This window comes from Pteronotus mesoamericanus, unplaced genomic scaffold (assembly GCF_021234165.1).
Source record: "Pteronotus mesoamericanus isolate MK-2021 breed Mesoamerican mustached bat unplaced genomic scaffold, CSHL_Meso_final scaffold_125, whole genome shotgun sequence".
Classification (NCBI taxonomy): Eukaryota; Metazoa; Chordata; class Mammalia; order Chiroptera; family Mormoopidae; genus Pteronotus; species Pteronotus mesoamericanus.
Genome location: NW_026555304.1, coordinates 3,466,547 through 3,491,032, shown reverse-complemented (window position 1 = coordinate 3,491,032; position 24,486 = coordinate 3,466,547). Strand labels below are relative to the sequence as shown.

Genomic DNA, 24,486 nt, shown 5'->3' with positions numbered 1-24,486 from the left:
AGAATTACATAGAGATCCTCTCAAGAATAAAAATGAAAACAACCTTTTGCACAAAGTTTTAGAAGTTTTACAGATCTCCCTGATTCTCATCTACAGACCTCAAATTAAGAATCCATACGTAACCTCATTTCACCTTAGTCTCTTCTTCTCATATGCTTTTCTGTTTTCTAGGCATTACTAAAACCTTTAAGTTTAATGTTAGAGTCCCCCCTGTGCCTCTGTCTTGGCGATTTTGTGACAGGCATGAGTCCTGTATCATACTGCACACATAAAACACTTTTGTGTATAACACATGAGCTTGAGTTGTTAAATTAAGTATTTAACAGTTATAAATGAGTACATTTTAAGTGAAATACATTCAAATCAGTGTAAAATAAGCCTATGAACTATAAAGAGTATATTCTTTTACATGTACTATGTATTTAAAATCCATTCTTTTCCCTACTAAAACAGGTAATCTTCCTTCATTCTAATTCAATTACAAAAGTGGGAGTGAATGACTTCTCGCTGTACAATGTTCTCATCTTCCAAGAAGCAAAAACATATTGAGAACAAAGCTGGGCTTTCAACTACTTGCTTCTACATTTCTTTCCTATTTATCTTTAAAAGTTTTGTTAACTACACTCTTTTGAGATGCAAGCCATCAAAATGAATTTGCTATATGCAGGTGTTCATCTCAAAGTTACAGCTTTTGCTCTTACTTTTTAAAGTCGTAGATTTAAATGTCTATTTTTAACCAGCAAGCTGGACCTGAGTCATTTCTCTCTAGAGCTGTCCCATCTTTGCGTACTTGAGTCCACAACTCTGATCCCAGCTTCTGGGAGCTCTTAAGTCTACCCACACTCTTGTTAGCACTTAAACAAAATGAATAGAATTTTAATACAAAGAGAGAGGAACACAAGTCATAAGGGTACAACTTAATGACTATTCATAAAGCAAACAGACATGTGTCCAGCGCTGGTTCCCATTTCCAATGCAGTCAGTATGGTGATAAATGACACCTTGCACTGACACTGAGCTTCTGGGAAATGCACAGCAATCACAAAAGCATCTGTCACAAAATCGCCAAGACAGAGGCACAGGGGGGACTCTAACATTAAACTTAAAGGTTTTAGTAATGCCTAGAATTCTCATGACTGGCTCAGGTCAATCTCACCAAGACATAAAGGCAGATTCCAGAGAAACAGCCAGACCAATATCTTAGCTTTGCCAGCAAAAGGGTCCAACTTTTTTAATATGCCAAACTGCTATCAGTTAAGTATATTGTTTTTACTACCCAGAAATTTCAGTTGCCAAAAAAGCCCAAAGAAGGAATTTAGAGTTTTAAAGGGAATGAAAAGAAGATTATATATTGTCCATCCTCAATAATAATTTAATTTAAAGACATATACAAAACTAATAATATTGCATTTTCTGCATTGGTGCAAATATTCAACTACTGATGCTGTATTACAGATATATATTTAAGATGATGATAGATACATTTTTCTATAAAACAACTTACAAAAATGCAGCTCTACACTTCCCTTCCTTGATTACATAAAATGCTGGATTCTTCACATTCATACTGCAAGCCTAATTCTTGAAGCATTAAATTGCATTATTCTGCTCATTTTTAATACTTTTAAAAACACTTACTTACTTATTTATTTTAGAGAGGGGAGAGAGAGGGAGAAAGGGAGAGAAACATTGATGTGAGAAACACTGATCAGTTGCCTCTTGTACACACCCCAACCAGGGACTGAGGACCAAACCCGCATTCCAGGCAAGTGCCCCGACCTGGTATCAAACCCTTTGCTTTGTGGAACCAACTGAGCCACACTATTCAGGGCTCTAATACTTTTAAAACACTTTTAAAATTATTGTACATATGGCACTGAAATGATCACACACACACACACACACACACACACACACACACACCCCACCCCCCCTACTCACCTCCACCCCCCATACATGTGTAGAGAAGAATGATGTCTACCAAGCAGTGTGCTCTAGGCCTCGGCATGAGTCCTGTATCATACTGCACACATAAAACACTTTTGTGTATAACACATGAGCTTGAGTTGTTAAATTAAGTATTTAACAGTTATAAATGAGTACATTTTAAGTGAAATACATTCAAATCAGTGTAAAATAAGCCTATGAACTATAAAGAGTATATTCTTTTACATGTACTATGTATTTAAAATCCATTCTTTTCCCTACTAAAACAGGTAATCTTCCTTCATTCTAATTCAATTACAAAAGTGGGAGTGAATGACTTCTGCCCAACAGTGCCAAAGATGAAGAAATCTTTATACAGTGCAATAAGTTTATTCAACAACCCGATGAAGTACTGGGAAGTGCAACCTGCAACATTTCGTTGTGTTTTGAGCAGAATGAGTGTTCAGCTTGGGAACTTCAGAGAATAATAATTAGCAATTAATAATATCCATTTAATCTAAAATTAAAAATTGTTGCATTTGGGGTACTTGAACTCTATTATTAATGTTGGTATTATGCTCAGAAGCAAAAATCTATTCCCATATGGTATATCCAGTGACTGACTTTAGGACAAAAAATTTCATCAGAATTTTGCAAAGCTATTGATATATCAGAATTAAGAGAAACAAGCATCGACTGCATTTTCTTTTCACATACACATGATTTTGCATATATCTCATGCTTGGATATTCTTTCTCAAAAAAAAGAAGACACTGAGTATTTAACACTTTGTTACCAAATATGTGTTAAAAAGAACTGTACTGTAAATGGAATGCTTGACTTAGCAATATCTGTGTTCTTTTATTTGCTGTTAAGAAAACAAAATTAACAAGGCAGTGAGATGAAGAGTACATTATACTATTCTTATTTGTTCTTTAATAATTTGAGGTTGAACTGTAATATTTCTAAAAATGTTAAAGTATGGTTTGATGTAATCTTATTCAAATTATCATGTCTTAGGGCCTTACTGTCTTTATGTTTAAAACTGACCCTTTATAACAAAACCTTCAGTAAGTGTAATGACCATCTTGACAGATGCTATTCATAAGAGCTGCTTTTTGAGCTACAGCACATGCTTTACTTTTTAAATTATTCACTTATAAAACCTCTATAAAATGTATAGTTGAGTGTTTATATAAAATCTGTAACTCATATTTTATTATCAAAGTTACTATAAGCTTTTCATAGTATGTCAATTGGTAAGTTATGTAACATTCTCATCTCAGAGCTAAGGGGTGTTTTCAAGATGTTCCTTTATAAGGCCTTGGTTGGAAAGCCAGACACTCTAAACTCTACAGAAAATTATCTCCTCAAATATGCACAGACTGGATAACTCTGAAAAACATAGCAGGTACTAACTAAATAGGCAGAGCATTAAATAAAACACAAAAAACCAAAAAGCTCTGAATAAAACAAGAGTACTTCATGTATTTTTTAATTGGCATTCAACATAAGTAAAACTGGGAAATCAGGAGACCATTAAAAATTGGTTTGAAGTAAAACATTTGTGCTTTGATTGAATTTTTCTTCTGCCATGGGGGTGTTATTTTTCATAAAAATCAATATAGAGCAACATTTTTTAGCATAGCATTTAAAAATTTTTTTAATTGTTCAATTACAGTCGTCCCGAGTATCCCATTGCTTTCCCCTGCCCTGACCCGCCTCTTATATTCAATCCTCCCCACTGTTGTCCTTGTCGATGGGTCCTTTATATGTGTTCCTTGACCCTTCCCCTTCTTTCTCCTGTTATCCTCCTCCCCCTTTGCCTATGGTCACTGTCATTTTGTTCATTTCCATGTCCTCTGACCTATTTTTCTTGCTTGTTTGTTTTGTTCATTAGGTTCCACTTACAGATGAGATCATATGGTATTTGTTTTTCACTGCCTGGCTTATTTCACTTAGCACAATGCTCTCCAGTTCCACCCATGCTGTCGTGAAGAGTGGGAGTTCCTGCTTTCTTTCTGCTGTGTAGTATTCCATTCTGTAAATATAGCACTTGGGCTCTTTTTAGCACTTGGCTACTGGAAATAATGCTGCTGTGAACATTGGGGTGCATAGGTTCTTTTGAATTGGTGTTTCAGGATTCTTAGGGTATAATATCTGCAGTGAAATCACCAGGTCAAAAGGTAGTTTCATTTTTTGGTTTTTTTTTTGAGGAAATTCCATACTTTTTTCCACAGTGGCTGCACCAGTGTGAATTCCTACCAACAGTGTACCAGGGTTCCCTGTTCTCCACAACCTCGCCAGCACCTGTTGTTTGTTGATTAGTTAGTGATGGTCATTCTGACCAGTGCGGAGTGGTATCTCATTGCAGTTTTAATTTGCATCTCTCTTGGCTACTGATGCTGAGCATCCTTTCATCTGCCTCTGGGCCCTCTGTATGCCGTCTTTGAAGGAGTGTCTGTTCAGGTCCTTTGCCTATTTTTTTAAAAGTGTACTTTATTCATATGTGATTACAGTTTCCCTGTTTTTTTCCACCCCTTTTATTTCCCTCAGCCCTGCAACTGCCTCCCACCAGCATTCCTTCCTCTTAGTCCATGTCCATGGGTCATACATATAAGTTCTTTGCCTTCTCCATTTCCTATACTATTCTTAGCCTCTCCCTGTCTACTTTGTACCTACCATTTATGCATCTTAAATCCTGCACTTTTTCCCCCATCCTCCCCTCTCCCCAACACTGTGATCTCCATTTGATCTCCATTTCTGTGATTCTGTTCCTGTTCTAGTTGTTTGCTTAGTTTGTTTCTGTTTTAGGCTCAGTTGTTGACCGTTGTTTGTAGTCATTTCACTGTTCATAGTTTTGACCTTCTTTTTCTCAGATAAGTCCCTTTAACATTTCATATAATAAGGATTTGATGATGAACTCCTTTAACTTGACCTTATCTGGGAAGCCCATTATTGGCCCTTCCACTCTAAATGATAGCTTTGCTGGATAGAGTAATCTTGGATGTAGGTGTTTGTCTTTCATGACTTTGAAAACTTCTTGCCAGGCCCTCTTTGCCTACAAGGTTTCTTTTGAGAAATCAGCTGATATTCTTATGGGCACTCCCTTGTTGGTAACTGTCTCCTTTTCTCTTGCTGCTTTTAAGATTCTCTCCTTATCTTTAATCTTGGGTAACTTAATTATGATGTGCTTTGGTGTGCTTCCTTGGGTCCAACTTTTCTGGAACTGAGCTTCCTGGATCTCCTGGAAGTCAATTTCCTTTGCCAGATTGGGGAATTTCTCCTTCATTATTTTTTGAAATAAGTTTTCAATTTCTTGTTCTTCCTCTTCTCCTTCTGGCACCCCTATGATGCAGATCTTGGAACATTTAAAGTTGTCCCAGAGGCTCCTAGGCCTCTCCTCATTTTTCTGAATTCTTGTTTCTTCATTCTGTTCTGGTTGAATGTTTGTTTCTTCCTTCTGCTCCCAATTGTTGATTTGACTCCCACTTTCCTTCCGTTCACTGTTGGCTCCCTGTATGTTTTCCTTTACTTCACTTTGCATAGCCTTCACTTTTTCCTCTATTTTGCGACCATACTCAACCATTTCTGTGAGCATTCTGGTTGCCAGTATTTTGAACTCTGCATCTGATAGGATGGCTATATTTTCATTGCTTAGTTTTTTTTTTTTTTTTGGAGTTTTGATCTATTCTCTCATTCATGTCATATTTCTTTGTCTTGGCACACCTGTTACATTGTAAGGGGCAGAGCCTTAGGTATTCAGCAGGACTGGACGATGAACATCGCTGCATTGTGGCGTGGTATGTGGGGGAGGGGTCAGAGAAGGAAGAATGCTGCTTGCTCGGCTCTCACTCTGCTTTCAGTGTTTCCCCTCACTACCCAGAAGCAAATCGGGCCCTTCTGGTTCTAGGACCCTGTGGGTTTCTCCAACGAACTCTCTTGTGAGGCTGCGAGTTTCTCCCACTGCCGCAGCACCCACAGGTTTTTTTACAGCCAGAGGTTTTGAGTCTTTATTTTCCAGTGCTGGAACTCTGGGTCTCTCTCACTCTCCAGTTGTTCCTCTGGTCTATCTGCACGCAAACGTGGGATATCCCAGTCTGCCAGCAGCCACTTTGCCACCCCTTCTTGTCCAACCCTGCTGCCCATCTCCACCCTTCCTAGCAGTCTGGACGAATGTCCTCTTTAACTCCTTGTTTGTTGGACTTCCATATAGTTCACTTTTCTGGCAGTTCTGGTTGTTTTTTGTATTTAAATCCATTTGTTGTCCTTCTTTTGCTTGTGTGAGTACACAAGGTATATCTACCTATGCCTCCATCTTGGCTGGAAGTACCCTTTGCCCATTTTCAACTGGATTGTTTGTCTTTCTGGAGTGGAGTTGCATGAGTTCTTCATATATTTTGGAGATCAAACCTTTTTGCAAGATATCATAAGCAAATATATTTTCCCATATAGTTGGTTCCCTTTTCATTTTGATGATGTTTTCTTTAGCCATGCAGAAACTTTTTTATTTGATGTAGAACCATTTGTTTACTCTTTCCTTTCTATCTCTTGCTATAGGGGACATATTGGTGTAAATATTGCTGCATGGGGATATCTGAAATTCTTCTACTTATGTTCTCCTCTAGCATTATTATGGTGACATGACATATTTAAGTCTTTTATCCATCTGGAGTTTATTTTTGTATATGGTAAAAGTTGGTGGTCTAGTGTCATTTTTTAAAATGTACTTGACCAGGTCTCCCAACACTACTCGTTGAAGAGGGCATTTTTACTTCATTTTATGGTCTTGTCCCTTTGTCAAATATTAATTGACCACAGAGACATGGGTTTATTTCTGAGCTCACTATTCTGTCCCATTAATCTACATGTCTGTTCTTATGCCACTACCAGACTATTTTGATTACAGTGGCCTTGTAATATAGTTTGGTATCAGGTGTTGTGATCCATCCTGCTTTGTTCTTCTTTCTCAAAACTACTGTGACTATTCGGAGTCATTTATGTTCCATATACATTTTTGAAATGTATGTTCTACACCTGTGAAATATGTCATTGGTATTTTAATAGGGATTACATTAAAGTGTAAATTACTTTGAGAAGTATGGACATTTTAATGATGTTAATTCTTCCAATCCATGAACACATTATATGCTTCCATTTATTTGTGTCTTCCTTAATTTCTTTCTCCAGAGTTCTGTAGTTTTCTCAGTACAGGTCATTTACATCCTTGGTTAGGTTCATTCCCAGGTACTTTTTCTTCGTGCTATAGTAAGTGGGATTTTTTTCCCTAATTTTTTTTTCTGATATTTCATTTTTGGTGTACAAAAATGCCTTCGATTTCCGAATATTGACTTTACATACCACTGTTTTGCCAGATTCATTTATTGGGTCGAGTAGTTTTTTGGTGGAGTCTATAGAGTTTTCTATGTACACTATCATGTCATCTGTAAACAATGACAACTTTAGTTTCTCCTTTCCAATTTGGATGTCCTTTTTTTTTTTCACTGTCCTTAGAACTTCCAATGCTATGTTGAACAGAAGTGGTGAAAGCAGATACCCTTGCTTTGTGCCTGATCTTTGGTAGAAAGCTTTTAGTTTCTGCCCGTTGAGTATGATGTTGGCTATAGGTATCTTGTATATGGCCTTTGCTGTGTTCAGATATACTCCCTCTATTCCCGCTTTGCTGAGTGTTTTTTAATTATTATAAATGGGAGCGGTACTTTTATCAAATGCTTTTTCAGCATCTATTGATATGATCACGTGGCTTTTGTCTTTCATATTGTTTATGTGGTGTATTACATTTACTGATTTGCATATATTGTACCATCCTTGCAGTGGTATGACCTGGGATGAACCCCACTTGATCAAGGTATATGATCTTTCTAATATATTGCTGAGGCTGGTTTGCCAATATTTTATTGATGATTTTAGTGTCTATATTCATCAGTGATATTGGCCTGTAGTTTTCTTTCTTTGTTTTGTCTTTATGTGGTTTTGGGGTTAGAATGATGCTGGCCTCATAAAAAAAATTATGTATTTCCAGGAATTGATCCATTTTACCCAGGGTTACAACTTTCTCAGCATACAGTTTGTAGTAATTTCTTACAATACTTTGTGCTCCTGTGGTATTGCTTGTAATTTCTCCTCTTTTGTTTCTGATTTTAAGTTTTGGTTTTCTCTCTTTTTTTCTTGTTGAGTCTGCTTAAAGGCTTGTCGATTTTGTTTATCTTTTCATAAAATCAGCTTCTGGATTTATTGATCCTTTGAATTCTTACTTTAGTCTCTGTCATTTAATTTTGCTCTGATCTTGATTACTTCCTTCCTTCTCCTCACTCAGCGCTTTGTTTGTTATTGTTCCTCCAGGTTTTGTAGATTTAGGGTTAGGTTGTTTATTTGAAATTTTTCTGTCTTTTTAAGGTAGGCCTGTATTGCTATGAACTTCCCTCTCAGGACTCCCTTTGTTGTGTCCCATTGGTTTTGGGGTGCTGTGTGTTCATTTTCATTTGTTTCCAGAAACTTTTTGATTTCTTTCTTGATTTCATAGTTAACCCACTCATTGTTTAATAACATGTTATTCTGTCCCCGTGGAAGAATGTTTTGAGTGTTTTCCCTTGAGGTTGATTTCTAGTTCCAAACTACCATATCTGAGAAAGTGCTGGATATGATTTCAATCTTCTTGAATGTGTTGATGTTTGTTTCGTGTCCTATCATGTCGTCTATCTTTGAAAATGTTCCATGTGCATTTGGAAAGAATGTGTATTCTGCTTCTTTGGGATGAATGCCTCTGTATATATCAAGTTCATTTAATCTAGAGCATCATTCAGTGCCACAGTATCCTTGTTGATTCTTTATTGACAGTGGGACATTAAATCCCCTACTGTAAGTGTGTTGCTGTCTATATCTTTCTTGAAGTCCTCTAAGATTTTCCTTATATATTTGGGTGCTCCTATGTTGGGTGCATATAGGTTACAATGTTTATGTCTTCCTGAATGGATTCTCCCTTTCACTATTATGAAGTGTCCTCCTTGTGTCCATTTTTGTGGCCTTTGTTTTGAAATCTATTTTGTCCGATAAAAGTATTGCTACCCCAGCTTTTTTTTTTCCTGTCCATTTGCTTGAAATATTTTTTTGCAACCCGTCACTTTCAGTGTATGCCAGTCTTATGGTATGAGGTGGGTCTCTTGCAGGAAGCATATATGTGGGTCATGTTTTCTTATCAATTCAGTTATGCTATGACTTTTGATTGGAACATTTAATCTATTTATATTTAAGGTCATTATTGATAGGTACTTATTCATTTCAATTTTTCCCCTTTGTGCCTGTGTTCCTCTCTCTCTCACTCTTTTTCTTCACCTTCTTAACGCTGTCCTTTTAGTATTTCTTGCAAAGCTGGTTTAGTGGAGGTGTATTCTTTTAGCCTTCTTCTGTCTGGGAAACTCCTTATTTTGCCTTCCATTTTAAATAAGAGCCTTGCTGGGTACAGCTGTCTAGGTTGCAGGCCTTTCCTTTTCATTGCTTGGAATGTTTCTTGCCATTCCCTTCTGGCTCGTAGTGTTTCCATTGAGAAATCAGCTGCTAGCCTTATTGGAGCTCCCTTGTCTGTTACTTTCTGTTTCTCCCTTGCTACCTTTAAGATTCTCTCTTTGTCTTTGAATTTTGACATTTTATTTATGATGTGTTTTGGAGCAGCCCTCTTTGGGTTCATCTTGATTGGGACTCTCTGTGCTTCCTGGATTTGTGTGAATTTTTCTCTCATCAAATTAGGGAAGTTTTCTGTCATTACTTTTTCAAACAGTTTTTCTATCCCTTGCTCCTCTTCTTCTCCTTCTGGTATCTGTATTATACAGATATTATTACATGCCATGTTGTCCTGTAGCTCTCTTAAATCCTCTTCATTCTTTTTTAGTATTTTTTTCTTTTCTTCCTCTTTCTAGGAAGTTTTTTCTACCTTGTACTCCAGATCTCTGATTTGATCCTCTGCTTCATCTTGCGTGCTTTTCATTCTTTCTACCGTGTTCTTCAATGTAGAAACTGTATTCTTCATTTCTTCCTGGCTCTTATCGAGTTTCTATGTCCTTTTCCATGCTGATGTAGTTCACACTGAGTTCCTTATAGCTTCCCTGTAGTTCTTTGTAATTTTCACTGAGCTCATTGAGCTTCCTTATAACTGTTGTTTTGAACTTAATGTCTGACAGTACTTGTCTACTTCACTGAGCACTTTCTGGGGATTCCTCCTTTCCTTTTGATTGGTGGTTGTTTGTCTCTCCATTTTAGGGGAGTCTCTTCTTGTTTGTTTCCATGTCTTAAATTGATCTGCTTTGACTCCCTGTCTTTGTGGTGTGAACTTCTACAGCAGGAGACTTGTGGGATTCAGTGGTGCTATCTCCTTGATCTCCTGGACTTGATCTCTTTCGATGCCCTTTATGCCTTTTATAGTGGCTCCCTAGATGTAATTAGATTTTGGTTGTTTTTGGGTCATTCTTTGGTGGATTCTTGCCTCCAGCAGGCTGACTGAGAGTCACTCCGCTCACCACATGTTTTATGCTGATGTGCTGGTGCTGCCAGAAAAACCCCATAGCTCAGGAAACAAACCTACACCTGTGAAAATAACTCCCACCCGCAATCCTGCTATCAACAGCAAATGAGCCAATATTAATGAGTGTAAACATATTAAGACTATTATAAGAAAGGAAAAGAGAATATGAGATGAGTAACTGATAGAAAAATGACTTTGAGAGGGTAGATGGAGGACTAATAAGAGTAGGGAACTGGGGCAATACAAAGAAAGTAAAATTTATATCATAAGTAAAAAGGAAATGAAGAAATTGGAATGGAGTAATACAAGGGAAACATAACATTAAGTTTAAAGACAAATAAAAAATAAAGTGAGAGAGAGAGAAAAAGGGAAGAAATATTTTTCTTTAAAAAAGGAACCAAATTGGAGAAAAAGATCCACCACAGCACTATCAACAACAAATGAGCCAAGAATAATATAAGTGGGAATGATATAGGGGAAAAAGAAAGAATGAAAAGCTTGAGATGTCTAGAGGAAAGGGAAGTGATTTTGAAATGACAGAGGAGAGGGACTATTAAGAGTGAGGACTAAAAACCAGGCTAAGACGGGGAAAAATTAAAATTTCAGATGAAAACAAGAATAGGCAGGATGGCGGCAGAATGGAGTAGGGGGGGTGGTAAAATTTGAGATCTGAAATACAAAAATAGTCAAGATGTAGATATAAAACTGTAAAAATGCAATGACAACTACCCTAGTCACAACCAATGATCAAAGACTGATAAAGGTGGAGAGAAAATGTAGGTATTTTGAGTGGGATAAAGAAGGTGAGATGACCACTGACAAGAAAATTGGTTTTGATAGGCTGGACAGGGGAGAAATAGTAAGAGTGTGGAATGGAAACAAATCATAGTTAGAGAAAGAACAAAATTTAAAGCAAAAAAAATGAGGAAAGAAGAAGGTAAATGGAATAAGGAAGGAACAAAATGAGAATTGAAATAAACTATAATATAAAATCTAGTGACTTAATAGGCACACACTTGAAAGAAAAGGAATGAATATTAAAAAACTATGCAGGAGATAAAATATCACAAATCATGAGGAAGACCATGGTGGAATTTGTCTCAGTAGCATCTAGTATTTACTACTGTTTTTCCTTTCTGGATCTGCCTTTGGTGGAGGAGGATCTACCAGGGACCTACTGTCTGTGGCTGACTCCTTCAGTTGTTAATCTAGTCACTCTGCAATCAGCAGCCAGGCTTAAGCTCCACAGGGTAGGGCTGAGTAACTCCTGGGGGCAGGGCAATTACTTCCCTTCAGACTGATGCTTCTTGGAGGGGAGTGGACTGTCTGAGCAGGATGGCTGCTGCTGTAGGGATGATGACTCAGCACGAGGATGACTCAACACAGGATACCAGCGGCTGCTCTCTCAGTCCTCTGCCTAAAGCCTTCATCCCCAGTCTCTCCTCAAGCAGCTCCAGTCCACTCTGCTCTCCAGTTTGCTGGAATCTAGTGTAAGTGGCTGCAAATGAAAATTGATGCATTGGCCCTTTAAATGGCTCTCTGAATCTCCAGCCATCTCTCTGGCAGAGAGAAACCCTGCAAGTTTTTGCAGCTGGACGTTGTATACTTTCACAGCTCTTAAGTGAAAGCCATGAAGGGGAGCCCGGCTTGTGGTTTACATCCCACACTTCTCAGGGGGATTCCCCAGCTGCTGACATATTCCTCCAGCCTGAGAGAACGCAGCCAGCCCTCTCGCATCTCATCTACACTCCCTATCAGTCACATTGTGCTGAAGCTGTTTCTTCTGTCTGTCTCTGATTATAAGGCTTCTCTCTCACTACTGTTCAGTTGTTTATTCTGGGTAATTTCTCTACAATTTAGTTATAATGCCAGATTGGGGTTGGGAGGTTAGTGTAACTTCCACTCACTCCACCATCTTTGATCATCCCAGCATAGGATTAATGCTTATTATTTTTCTTTGGTTTTTAATTTAAATTTCATTTTTCAATTACATTTTACATTCAATATTATTTTGTGTTAGTTTCACGTGTACAGCAGGGGAGCTAGACAATCATATAATTTATAAAGTAATCCCCACGTTGTTCCTAGTACCCACCTGGCACCATACATAGTTATTACAATATTATTGACACTATTCTCTATGCTGTACTTTATGTCCCTGTGACTGTTTTGTAGTAGTGACACTGAAATACTCCACATTATGCTTGCTGTATAAAAGAAAATCACCTTTATGTTAAACTATCTTAAAAATGAGATTTTAAATAGTTTTTGGAAAAGTAGAAAATACTTCAGACATGTATGAAGGGATCTCAGTATCCAGGTCAAGAATGGGTAAATAGGTCTTATTCTTTCTGAAGAGGTTCCCCATCTTTGGTGATGCTGACACTCCGGGGTAGATCATTTCCAGTGTGGGGAGACAGGGTGTGCTGTCCTTTGCAGAATGTCTGGCAGCTCACTTTTTTTGTATTCATTAGAATGCCAGTAGCACCTGCAACCCCAGCCCACTGTGCAACAATCAACAATTTCTACAGACATTTGCCAATGGGTGTGTGTGTGTCAGGGAATGGAGAGCAGGGATGACTGAGAACAACACTTTTTTCGAGACTTACTTAATTTCTGAAAACAGCTATGTTTGTTTGGTAAAATTATAGTAATGTAACAGAAAGAGCTCAGGGATACAGAATTCTGAGCTGGAAGAACATAATCAGAAATCCAGTTCCATTAATAGTCTTAAGCAAATTGTAATCTCATTGAAACCGTCTCTTCATCTGTATAGGATAAGGGTGACAATACTGATTAATTATGTTGCATGAGAACTGAATAATAAAAAGGTATGTGAAAATATTTTGTAAACCATAAAGATTCCTAAAACACAAGTGCTTATTATACTGGATGATTACTGACAAGAAAAATTGATTAGGAAGTCCTTAAAAATAAAAGAATACACCCTGGCTGGTGTGGCTCAGTAGACTGGGCGCCAGCCTGAGGACTGAAAGGTCACTGTTTCGATTCCCAGTCAGGGCACATGCCTGGGTTGCAGGTGAGGTCCCTGGGTGGGGGCATAAGAAAGGCGATCAATCGATATATCTCTCGCACAATGATGTTTCTCACTTTCTCCCTCCCTTCTCTTCTTTCTAAAGGTAAATAAATAAAATTTTTTAAAAAAATTAAAAAATACATTATGATGATGACCATTTTAAAATTCAAATATTCTGAAGTTCCAACAACAGTTTTAATAAATAAAAAATATTTTTCTACATATATAATAAAAGTAAAATTGTGACATTATAGCACTTATAAGAATAAAAATAAAAGACAAACTGGGTTCTTAAAATTAATAATTAAATTAATAAGGCTAATGCTAAGGTTAAAATCACCTAACAAACAGATTAGTCTGGTCTGAGTAAGGGAACTTACAGTGGCTAAGTTAATCTTTTTCCAAAAAGACAGCAAAAAATTTTAAATACTGTATATGATTCCTGAAATCACTGCAATTGATTTCCTGTAGTTAACGTTTCTGTTTTTCTTTCCACAGCTGTTAATCATTTTTGGTTATAAGTTTACAAAAATTCACCAATAAAAATCATAAACAACCAAAACTGCACTTCAGTTTTCTGATATAAACCCATTTTAATGATAAATACAAAATACTACCCACTTAAAATTCATTAAAGTTTGGAAACAAATGAATTACTACAACTTACTAGATTTATTAAGAACTTCAAGGTAGAAAAAAAAAATCTCAGTGACCATCTATCTGTCCTTATTTCCTCTGAAATAATACAATAAAAAATGATCACTGAATTCATGAAAATACACTTTTAAGAAACCACTTGAAGTCACTAAAACTAAAATTTTTATTAAAAAATCAATTTGCTCCTCTTTAAACTATTGCATCATGTCTTACCTTGGTCTTAATTACCTCTCACAAGGTTGCAAATACCTTCATTCTCCTAAATCTATTTTCCCAACATCATATTGTATGAATAATAGTTAATAGCTAATTTTTCAATAACATTTTCTGGCATTCTTCCAAATGACTCGCCTTACTTGTATTAATTCATTTACTCCTCACAATAACCCTATGAGGCAGGTACCTGTATACCTGTTATATGAGTGAAGGGTGGGGGAAACTGGGCAACACATTTTAAATAACTTGTGGCAGATCTAGGATTTGATCATAGCAGTGTTATCTCCATGCTTTTAACTGTGATGAAACACTTATTGTTTAGTCAGTGATAATCATTGTAAAACTGTATAGTGCCTCCTTCTAAAGACTCTATCTATACTCACTTGCCTTTCATACCCACCTTTCAGGTTGTTCTTTAATGGCTAGTGTTCCCACTATCATCCTTTTGGCCTCTTCTCTCTGACCCCTGGCAATCTCATCCATTTCTGCACTTTCGGCCATAACCTCTAATGTGAGGCTACTGAAACTGACCTCAAACAGGGCCCTCACTTGAGAGTAAGAAACTCTTAAAAGCAAACCCAAACATTTGGATCCATTAAACTCTTATCAATACCAATATCATAAACAATTTCCTTCAAACCTACGTTTTCCCTCCTGACCTTTTCTTTTCCACAGTTGTTCAGGTTTATTCCTGAAACTTGAGCCACATTCTGTCCTAACCCTCATACTGCTTGCATACATTCCTTCATTTTCATTCTCATTCACTATATCACAATCACTTTATTTTTCCAGTTGAAGTATCAAAATCAGTTCCTGGTCATGTTTTGTCAGTCCAGTGCTAACTGACCAAGAAAATAGATTTGCATTTTATCTGGATTGATTATTCACTGATAACCTATGACAGTTCCTACTCATTGCTAAATTACAATAACTTCTTAACCTACCCTTTAAGATGATCTATGATCCACACTCAAATAATGATTTTAGAGCTTTTCCTTTCATGCGTACATCTTTTTATGCTCCAGCTCAAGCCTACCTGCTGTTTCTCAAACATACTCTGTGTTTTCTGGCTTCTCTGTTTTTGTTCACACATCCTTTGCATGAACAAAATCATACCCAACCTCAAATGTTTTTGTCAAAAGACGTCCATGTACGCTCACCTTCCTGATTCCCTCATAAACGTATGTGGTTTCTTACCGCGCCTCCCTCTGTTCTCTTGCATTTTTCACACCTTAACTTATTATAGCTATTTATATATTGGTTTTTTTCTTTAACCATCTCTAGAGGATTTGTGGGCATCTTGTTTGCAAGTAATGTGTTTTAGTTATCTTTGCATCCTCTCTTTCTTTCCCCCTCCAAAGGCTACCACACTCCCTTGGCTCCATACATGCTCCTGAGTTTTTTTGTTTTGTTTTTTATTTATTTATTTTTAAAGATTTTTAAATCATGTTTATTCTAGCACAGTTGTCTCAATTTGAGTATTCATAGACTCTTTTTCTTCATCTTCTTAAAGGAGTCCTTTTAGCATATTTTGCAGTGCTGGTTTGGCAGAGGTGTATTCTTTTAGCCTTCTTTTGTCTGGGATACCCCTTATTTCACCTTCCATTTTAATTGAGATCCTTGCTGGGTAGAGCATTCTCGGTGGCAGGCCTTTGCTTTTCATTCCTTGGAATATTTCTTGCCATTTCCTTCTGGCTTGCAGTGCTCCTGTTGAGAAGTCAGCTCCTAGCCGTACCGGGGCTCCCTTATATGTTACTGCCCCTTGCTCCCTTGCTGCCCTTAGGATTCTCTGTTTGTCCTTGCTATTTGTCATTTTAATGATGATGTGTCTTGGAGTGGGCCTCACTGGGTTCCTCTGGAATGGGACCCTCTGTGCTTCCTGGACTTGTGTGACTTTTTCTTTCCTCAAATGAGGGAAGTTTTCCATCATGACTTTTTCAAACAGGTTCTTTATCCCTTCCTCATCCTCTTCTCCTTCTGGTATCCCTATTATATGGATATTATTATGTTTCAGGTTGTCCTGCATTTCCCTTAATGCCTCTTCATTCTTTTTGAGTCTTTTTTCATTTTCTTGCTTTTTTGGGGAGCTTTATTCTACCTTGTCCTCCAGGTCACTGATTCGATCCTCAGCTTCATCTAGCCTGCTTTTGATTCCTTCTACTGTGTTCTTCAATTCAGAAGTTGTATTCTTCATTTCTTCTTGCCTCTTATGGATAGTTTCTATGTCCTTTTTCATGCTGATATAGTTTGCAGTAAGTTCCTCATAGTTTCTCTGTAGGTTTTTACAATTCTCTCTGAGCTCATTGAGCTTCCTTAGAACTGTTGTTTGGAACTCAATATCTGATAGTTTACTTGCCTCTATTTCTTTTAGTTCTCTTTGTGGGGATTCCTCCTTTCCCTTCGAGTGGGGGAGCGGATTTCTTTGTCTTCCTATTATTTGTGAGATTCTTCTTTTTGGCTTCTCCTTCTTCAATTGATCTGTCTTGATTTCCTGACTTTGTGGTGTGAATTTCTATGGTAGGAGACTGCTGTTTTTTCTTTCTGGATCTGCCTCTGATAATGTCAGATGTCGACCCTGTCTGACCTTAGGAGGTCTGTCCGAGACTTTCAGGAATCTACTGTCTGTGGCTGTCTCCTTCAGCTGTTAATCAATCAGTGAAGGGAAAGAATAAACTTTTCCTCACCCTAAGAATATGTGTTTTTATCCTATACTGCTTCTTCCATCCAAGCAAACCACCATGCTCTTCAGCTCTCCCACAGACTACATTCACTGTATGCAGACATATTGTATGCTAAACAATATTCAGAAGTTGCACCGACAACATTTCCCACCCCTCAATGATTCAGTGTTACTGAAGGGACTTACCAGTTTCTGGGGAACTCTGAAACAGATTCTCCCACCTAATCAGCTCTTACTAGTGCTGTATCAAGGTAAACATTCCCAGCAGTGACATCTCTCTCCTTTAGTCCATGGTGAAACAGTAACATGGACTAAAGAGAACCGCTTTAAAATGAGTCCTTCCATAGACAGAGCAAGAGCTTACAGACACTGAAGCAGCAGAAACTCAGGAAGAAATGAGGATAAGGGGCAAAAGCACATACTGTTCCCCTACTTTACACACAGAACACAACCAGTCATATGGAGTCCTAATCATAAGACTTGCAGGTTGAGTGCTGGAAACTCTTTTTTAAGGAAAATTTACAACAGAAGCTGAAGTAGACAAAATAATATAATGAACTTCCATGTACTTCTTACTCAGATTCAAAAATTATCAACTCATAGACAATCTTATTCATTTACACTCCCACTGTTAATATTTTTTAATTTTTTAAATTAATTTATTGTTGACACTATTACAGTTGTCCCACTTTCTCCCTCTTTGCTTGCCTCCACCCATCCCCTGACCCTTTCCCTCTGGCTGTTCCCAGACTATTGTCTGTGTCTATGAGTCACACAAGTATGTTCTTTGGCTAATCCCTTCACCATTGCTATTATTTTTAGTAGCAGCTTTATTGAGATATAAATCACATACTATACAATTCAACTATCTAAACTTCAATGGTTTTAGTGTATTCAAGGTTAGCAAAGATCACCGCAATCAATTTCAAAACAGTCTCATCACTCAAAAAAGAAACACTGTACCCATTAAAAGTTACTCCCCATTTACTTCCATCCTAGATAACCACAAATCCACTTTCCGTCTCTATGGATTTGCCTGTTCTGGACATTTCATATAAATAGAATCATTCAATAAGTGGTCTTTTGTGACTGGCTTCTTCCATGTAGCATAACGTTTTCATGGTCCATTCAAGTTGTAGCAGTATCAGTACTTCATTCCTTTTTATCAACAAGTAATATTCCATTGTATAAATAAACCACCAGCTAGTAGACACATAAGTTCTTTCTATTTTTTGGATGTTATGAATAATGATGTTATAAATATTAGCGTGTAAGGCTTTGTGTGGACAGGTGTCTTCACTTTTCTTGGATATACTAAGGTGTGGAATTGGTGGGTCAAATGGCAACTTTGTTTAACTTTTTCAGGTACTTATTCCAAAGTGACTATATATTCCTATCAGCAATATATGCAGATTCCATTTTTTCCACATCCTCACCAATACTTGTATTGTTCATCTTTTTGATCACAGCCATCTTAGAGAATGTGAAGTGGTGTTTCATTGTGGTTTTGATTTGCATTTATCTGATAATTAGTGATATAGGACAGCTTTGCACGTGTTTATTGACCATTTGCTACCTTCTTTGGAGAAATGTCTATTCAGATCATTTACTCACTTTTCAACTGGTTGTTATTGTTATTATTGAGTTGTATGAATTCTTTATCTATTCTAGACAGAAGTTATTTATAAGACATATAATTTGCAAAACTTTCTTCCATTCTGTATGTTGTTTTTTTCACTTTCTTGGTGGTACCCATTGGCGCAGAAAAAAATTAAAATTTTGATGATATCCAATTTTTTTCTTTTGTTTGTTGTGCTTTTAGTGTCACAGCTGAAAAACTGTTGCCTAATGCAAGGTCATAAAGACTGTGTTTTCTTTTAAAATTTAATAGTTTTAGCTCTTACACTTATATCCTTTTTCCAGTTAGAGATAATTTTTGCATATAGTATAATGTGGACATCCAGTTGTTTTGGCACCATTTGTTCAAAGCAGATCAACATATAAAAGATTCGCATCAACCCAGAAGGTTCTTCCATGCCTCCTCCTAGTCTATACTTCTTCCCCTGCAAACATCCATTCATTTACTCACTCCACCAGGCATACTCCTCTGCACCAGAACTTTGCCACCAGCAGTATAACCTTCTCCTCAACTTAAAATTTTTTTTTGTCAAAAACTGTTAACCTGAATAAACACAATGGAATTCTGCTTCCTGAGTTTATATATCTCACCTTCACTCATAACAAATAAGATTTTCTTCTAATTTGGCCAAGAGAAACACATCTTATCACACTACCTTGAGTCTAAAAATGCTATGGCTTTTACTCAGTCCCAACCAATGCAAAAGAAATACTTGTGTGGGTCATGCAGATTATTTTTTAACTGCATGCATTATCTTAGAACTTTGCTCTGTGAGGGTGGAGAGTACTGGCCTACCCATGCGCCTCTGGCTGCTCCCTTGCTTTTTCTACCTTCTGTGGCTGGTAGTGCACTAGTCTTTTTAAAATTCTTCTCTCTGTTCCTATTTATTTGATGAAGTTTGAATGATTTCTGCTAGCCTTTTTTATTATGTGGCCTAATGATCTGAAAAGTACTTTTATCTCATGTAGTTTATTTGGGAACCAACCAGGAGGAACACAAACCAACAGTCCAGTTGTTTGGATACTAAGGATGTATAAAATGTCTTTTAGAGATAGCGAGCTACTCCCTCAAAAACAATTAGAAAGAAAGTAAAATGATCATGTGCATATGACCGGTATGTACATGGAAAACCCAAGAAAATCAATTGAAAAATGATGACACAATGACACGTATAACTAATGAAAGACTGGTATCTACAACTTATAAAGTACTCCTAAGATATCACTAAGAAAGAGGCCCTGTATTCTACTAAAGGTCTCAACAGCAGTGAATGTGTCCCGCTGGAGTTATGCAATGTGTTAGTCCTTAGCAGGGGCTGCCAGACTGGGAACCAGGTGGCTGGGAGAGAGAAGCTGCAGGGTGAGTTTTCATGGTGTACCTCTGTGACATAAGAAATACATATTTAGTCTCTGCCCTCCTGTTCCTGACACACAACTCCTACAACCTTATAATTCCTTAAGTGAGAGGAGCACTAGGAGCTTCTTTTGTTCTAATATTTGGTCTTGGACCCCTGTGCTTCACACAGAGCTCCTAAATCTTTTGGAACTTCCTGAGTGATAGGAGGGTCTTTTGTTGGAAGGAGGCTACTCGTGGGCTCCTGGATAACTTCAAGGTGGGGAATGGTCACTGGAAAGACTAAGCCATAATTAGGAGATTGGAACTTTCAACCATACCCACCATCCTCCAGGGAAATAGAGGGGATGAAGACTGAGTTTATGATCAATCATGCCTACATAATGAAGCCTCCATAAAGATCCCTAATGTAGGGTTCAGAGAGTCTCCAGGTTATTGAACACGTCCATGATCCTGGAGGAGGGTGACTTACTTCAGTTCCACAGGTACAGAAGCTCCTGTGCTTGAATCTTTCCAGGCCTGACCGAATGTAGCTCTTCATCTGGCTGTACATCTGTATCCTTTATCATATGCTTTATTAAACAATAACTGGTAAACATATCAAGTGTTTCTATGAGTTCTGTTATAGCAAATTACCTAATCTGAGGAGCGAGACATGGGAACCTCCAATTTGTAGCCAAGTTGGACAGAAGTTGTTGGTGACCTGGAGACCTACTACTTACAACTGGTGTTTAAAGTTGGGGACAGTCTAGTGGGACTGAGCCCTTGACTTGTTGGATCAGATACTAACTCTAGGCAGACAGTGTGAGAACTGAATTAAACTGTAGGGCATCTAGCTGGTGCCTGATAATTGAATGGGGTGGGGGAAAAAACCCAACATCTGTTCTCAGAAGTACTATGACTAGAAATAGAGTAGAGGTAATAACATTTACCTTTATAACATATGAGTCATTTAAACATAAAATTGGCTGTGTTCCACCCAGACTTGAAGCTTCAAAACCTCTGAAGGTGATCTAGAAGCTGTATTAAAGATAAGAACTACTCATTTCTTCGTTTCCTTTTTTAACCTGTAGACTTCAGCCAACCAGTTACCAAGTATCTTCTTTAGTCAGTGTTACTGTATTCACATTTTTATGCTAACAAGTTTGTCTGATACACAGGACATATGAAGTCCACTGATCAGCTGACCAGGTGAGGCCAAGGGGTCAACTGTAAGAGAACATGCAGGAGGACTTATCTCTGGGATGGTATGGGGCAGCTTTTCAGGACCATCTTTCCTCTAACAGGCAAGAAGTTTAAAGGATATTCAGAATATAGAGAAGAGGGAGAACCTTAGAAGGTATTGAGTATTCATGCATTCATTCATTAAATAATATTTACTGAGCACCAGCTATGAACAGGCATTTGGGGATCCATAATGGGAAACAGGCAGCCCATAGAGGGAGCCTAGGTGGAAAGGAGAAATCACATAAATAATTACGCAGCATTCCAAGCAGAGGCAAAAGCAAATGCCACGGCATTAGTGAACAAGGAGGGGGGCAGCTTGAGGGTTAGTGTGGATACAACCCAGAAACACAAGTCAGCTGTCTAAGAATGGGCAAGTGGTAGGCTGTCAGAGCTTCCCCAACCTGAAGGTCATAGTTAGAATTTATTTTAAAATATTATGCACCACTGGAGGATTTTAAGCAGAAGCATTGTAAAATCAAGATTTACTTTTATATAGAACATGGCAAAAATGGGTTGGAAAAGGAGATGTGTGAGCCCTGGGAGAACAGTCAAGATACTGCTGAAAACATCTGCATAATAAACACTAGTTTCTGGAAAGGCAGTGGCAGGGGATACCAAGAGTACAGACACACTAAAAAATTATTTAGGTGCTAGAATGCAAAGGACTCAGGAATAGATACAATTTGAAAGTGAAGAACAGAAGGTAATTTAGATGAGTGGTTCTCGAGTTTCATAGCATGTAGAATACTTGTTAAAAATATAAGTTCCTGGGCCCACAACTCAGAGGTTATAATTTTGCAGGTCTAGGGTATAAACATGCTAGAGAATGAATTTTTAAACCAGTGGCCCTAGCAATTTGTATGTTGATGGAAATCTCCCGCATTTTGGGATGCACTGATTTAGAGGACTCCCAAGATTCTGTCTTACATAAAGAGTATGTTAGGTTGGAATGGGGTTCCATTCCATGGAACCATCTTCACCATTTTATGTGAAGAGTAAATGAGGAGGGAAATAGAAGCTAGTCATGCATTCAAGAACTTGAGCTCCTCACAGCCCTGTGAAGGCAGATGCACAAAGGTGGGCCATATCTGCTGGGCATACGTGATGTTCAGGGTTTGGGCTATTTCTGTAGGGCTGCCTATGTGGCCTTTCTGATGGAAGCAGCTCACCAACTAAGTGTCATATTTGCCTCCTAAATATGATTTGATTTAGAATGTTGGGAAGCTGAGACTTCCAAGCATGTAAGAGGCATATGTTGTTCTTGCTGGCCCCAGATGCCTCTATGAGGATAACCCCACACCTCTGCCTAGATCACTTAGTCCCAGTCATGGCATCTTTTGCCCCTCTTATATCAACTTGGCTTGTTTCCCCACTGCAGGTCTTTGATAAACTACTTAAAATCATAACTTCCCTGTTTAAAATGTATTAATAGACTTCATTTTTTAGAGCAGTTTTAGATTCACGGCAAAACTGAGCAGAAGTACACAGCTTTTCCGTATCTCTTCCCTTCTTAGTACCTCCTTATTTTCTAGCACTGCAAGATACTCCAGGCTCATCCTGTATATTCCCTGCCCCAGGCCTGGAATCAGCCATTTCTCCAAAGATCCCTGGTCTCTTTTATTGGAGAATGGTATTAGAAACCAAGATCCGGGTGCTGGGTGTTTGTTGCTGAGAGAGTGTCACTGTTTCTAAGCCTTCTCAGTCAGCAGAGCCAGGAGATAGATGTGTGTACTCTGGCCCAGGTATCCACAAACATACAATCATGTTATCTATAACACAATGTTATAGATAAACAAATGTATATCTATAAACATTTCTATATGTAGCCACGTGTAGGTATATGAAGCTGAACATGAGTTCATACTGAGATCCATCACCACATGGATTGTTCCCATCGCCTCCCCCTGCTTATTGGTTACATTCCTGCAGCAGTGAGATACTTGGACCTCCCACTGGCCAGTTATGTAACCATTTCGTTCCAGCCTACATCGCAGCAGTGTCAGAACTGCTGATTTAAACCCCTGTGCTCGTTCATGTTTAGCTATCTACCTTGCTTTATTCTTCTGTATTGTACTTCACACCATCACGCCACTTAATATGTTTATTTTGTTTTCCTACTCTATGACAACAGGGACTTTTACTGCTGGGTCCTTAGCCCCTAAAACTGCCTTGATCAAAGGTGGTGCTTAATAAACTAAATTATTAAATAAATGAAAAATATTTATCCTTATTACCATAATTAAGTAGGTCTCAGTCAGGCTTTTCCTATCCAGCAGTATGTTACTTAGGCTTGATATACGTATTGAAGTTAATCAAATTATAATTGTAGAATATAATTTAGACCTTTTACCAATGTAACTGACTTCTCTCCTCAATTCCTTCAATTATAACCAACTAACTAAAACAGCGAACTATACTATCACAGCTTCTACTTTTTCTCTAAGGCCTGACTTGGACCACCTTTCCCACCACTTTCCACACCCCCAACCCCTGCACCCACTGCCAAACTTAAACCTCCTGGACACTGTTAACCCCATTTAAATTTCCTAGACACTTCAATTTGAGCTATCTTAATAAATAACTATGAGGGCATATAAAATAATTTTCAGATAAAGTACACAGATTTGCTCTCTGTTCCTTAGTGTGGAAGTCTAACATTTAAGAACAAAGGCTAATAGAAAACATACGGAAAAGATCTTGGCCCAAATATAGTCCGCCACATTTTGCATACCAGTGTCTCAAATAATAGATGAGATTTTTTTCAATATTGCCAAAGCATCACTTGAAATATTGTACAGTTTTTAAAAATGTGAAGTATAACAAAATAAATATTGTGAATTTTTTGTAAAAACCTAATGGAAAACACAATTCTGAAAGGGAAAAAAAAGCAAAACATATTAGTTTGCACAGACTTGAAAGAATCTCCCAAAGAAAGATCTCAAAGTTTACTGCCAAGAGACACAGTTAACTCTCTGTTTAAAATATGAGAACATTAGTATAAAAACATAGCATTTAAGCAGTTGACTGCTACTCTGCAGGAGAGACAGCTCAGAGAAATCAGAACATTTTCTACAATAGTAATCGATCAGCAGAAGTTCCTAATGTCATCTTATTCAAGACTATGAAATTTTTTTTTGTACTACTAAAAACAGGCAAATCAGAGGTATACCTTGTAAGGGCAAAACACCGAATTCTATAACCAACGGATTATGTTT

At 37.7% G+C, this 24,486-nt stretch overlaps 2 protein-coding genes across 3 annotated transcripts in view; one reads left to right on the top strand and one right to left on the bottom strand.

Annotated features, from left to right (window-relative positions):
- ASPN (asporin) overlaps positions 1 to 3,450 on the top strand; it is a 33,994-nt gene extending 30,544 nt beyond the window's left edge. For both annotated transcript variants that reach the window (XM_054588014.1, XM_054588013.1), the window contains exon 8: positions 2,217 to 3,450. In XM_054588014.1, the coding sequence (XP_054443989.1) occupies positions 2,217 to 2,414 (198 nt within the window). In that variant the 3' untranslated portion in view covers positions 2,415 to 3,450. The remainder of the gene's footprint in view (positions 1 to 2,216) is intronic.
- CENPP (centromere protein P) overlaps positions 1 to 24,486 on the bottom strand; it is a 329,764-nt gene that overhangs the window by 165,831 nt on the left and 139,447 nt on the right. The window lies entirely within an intron of this gene.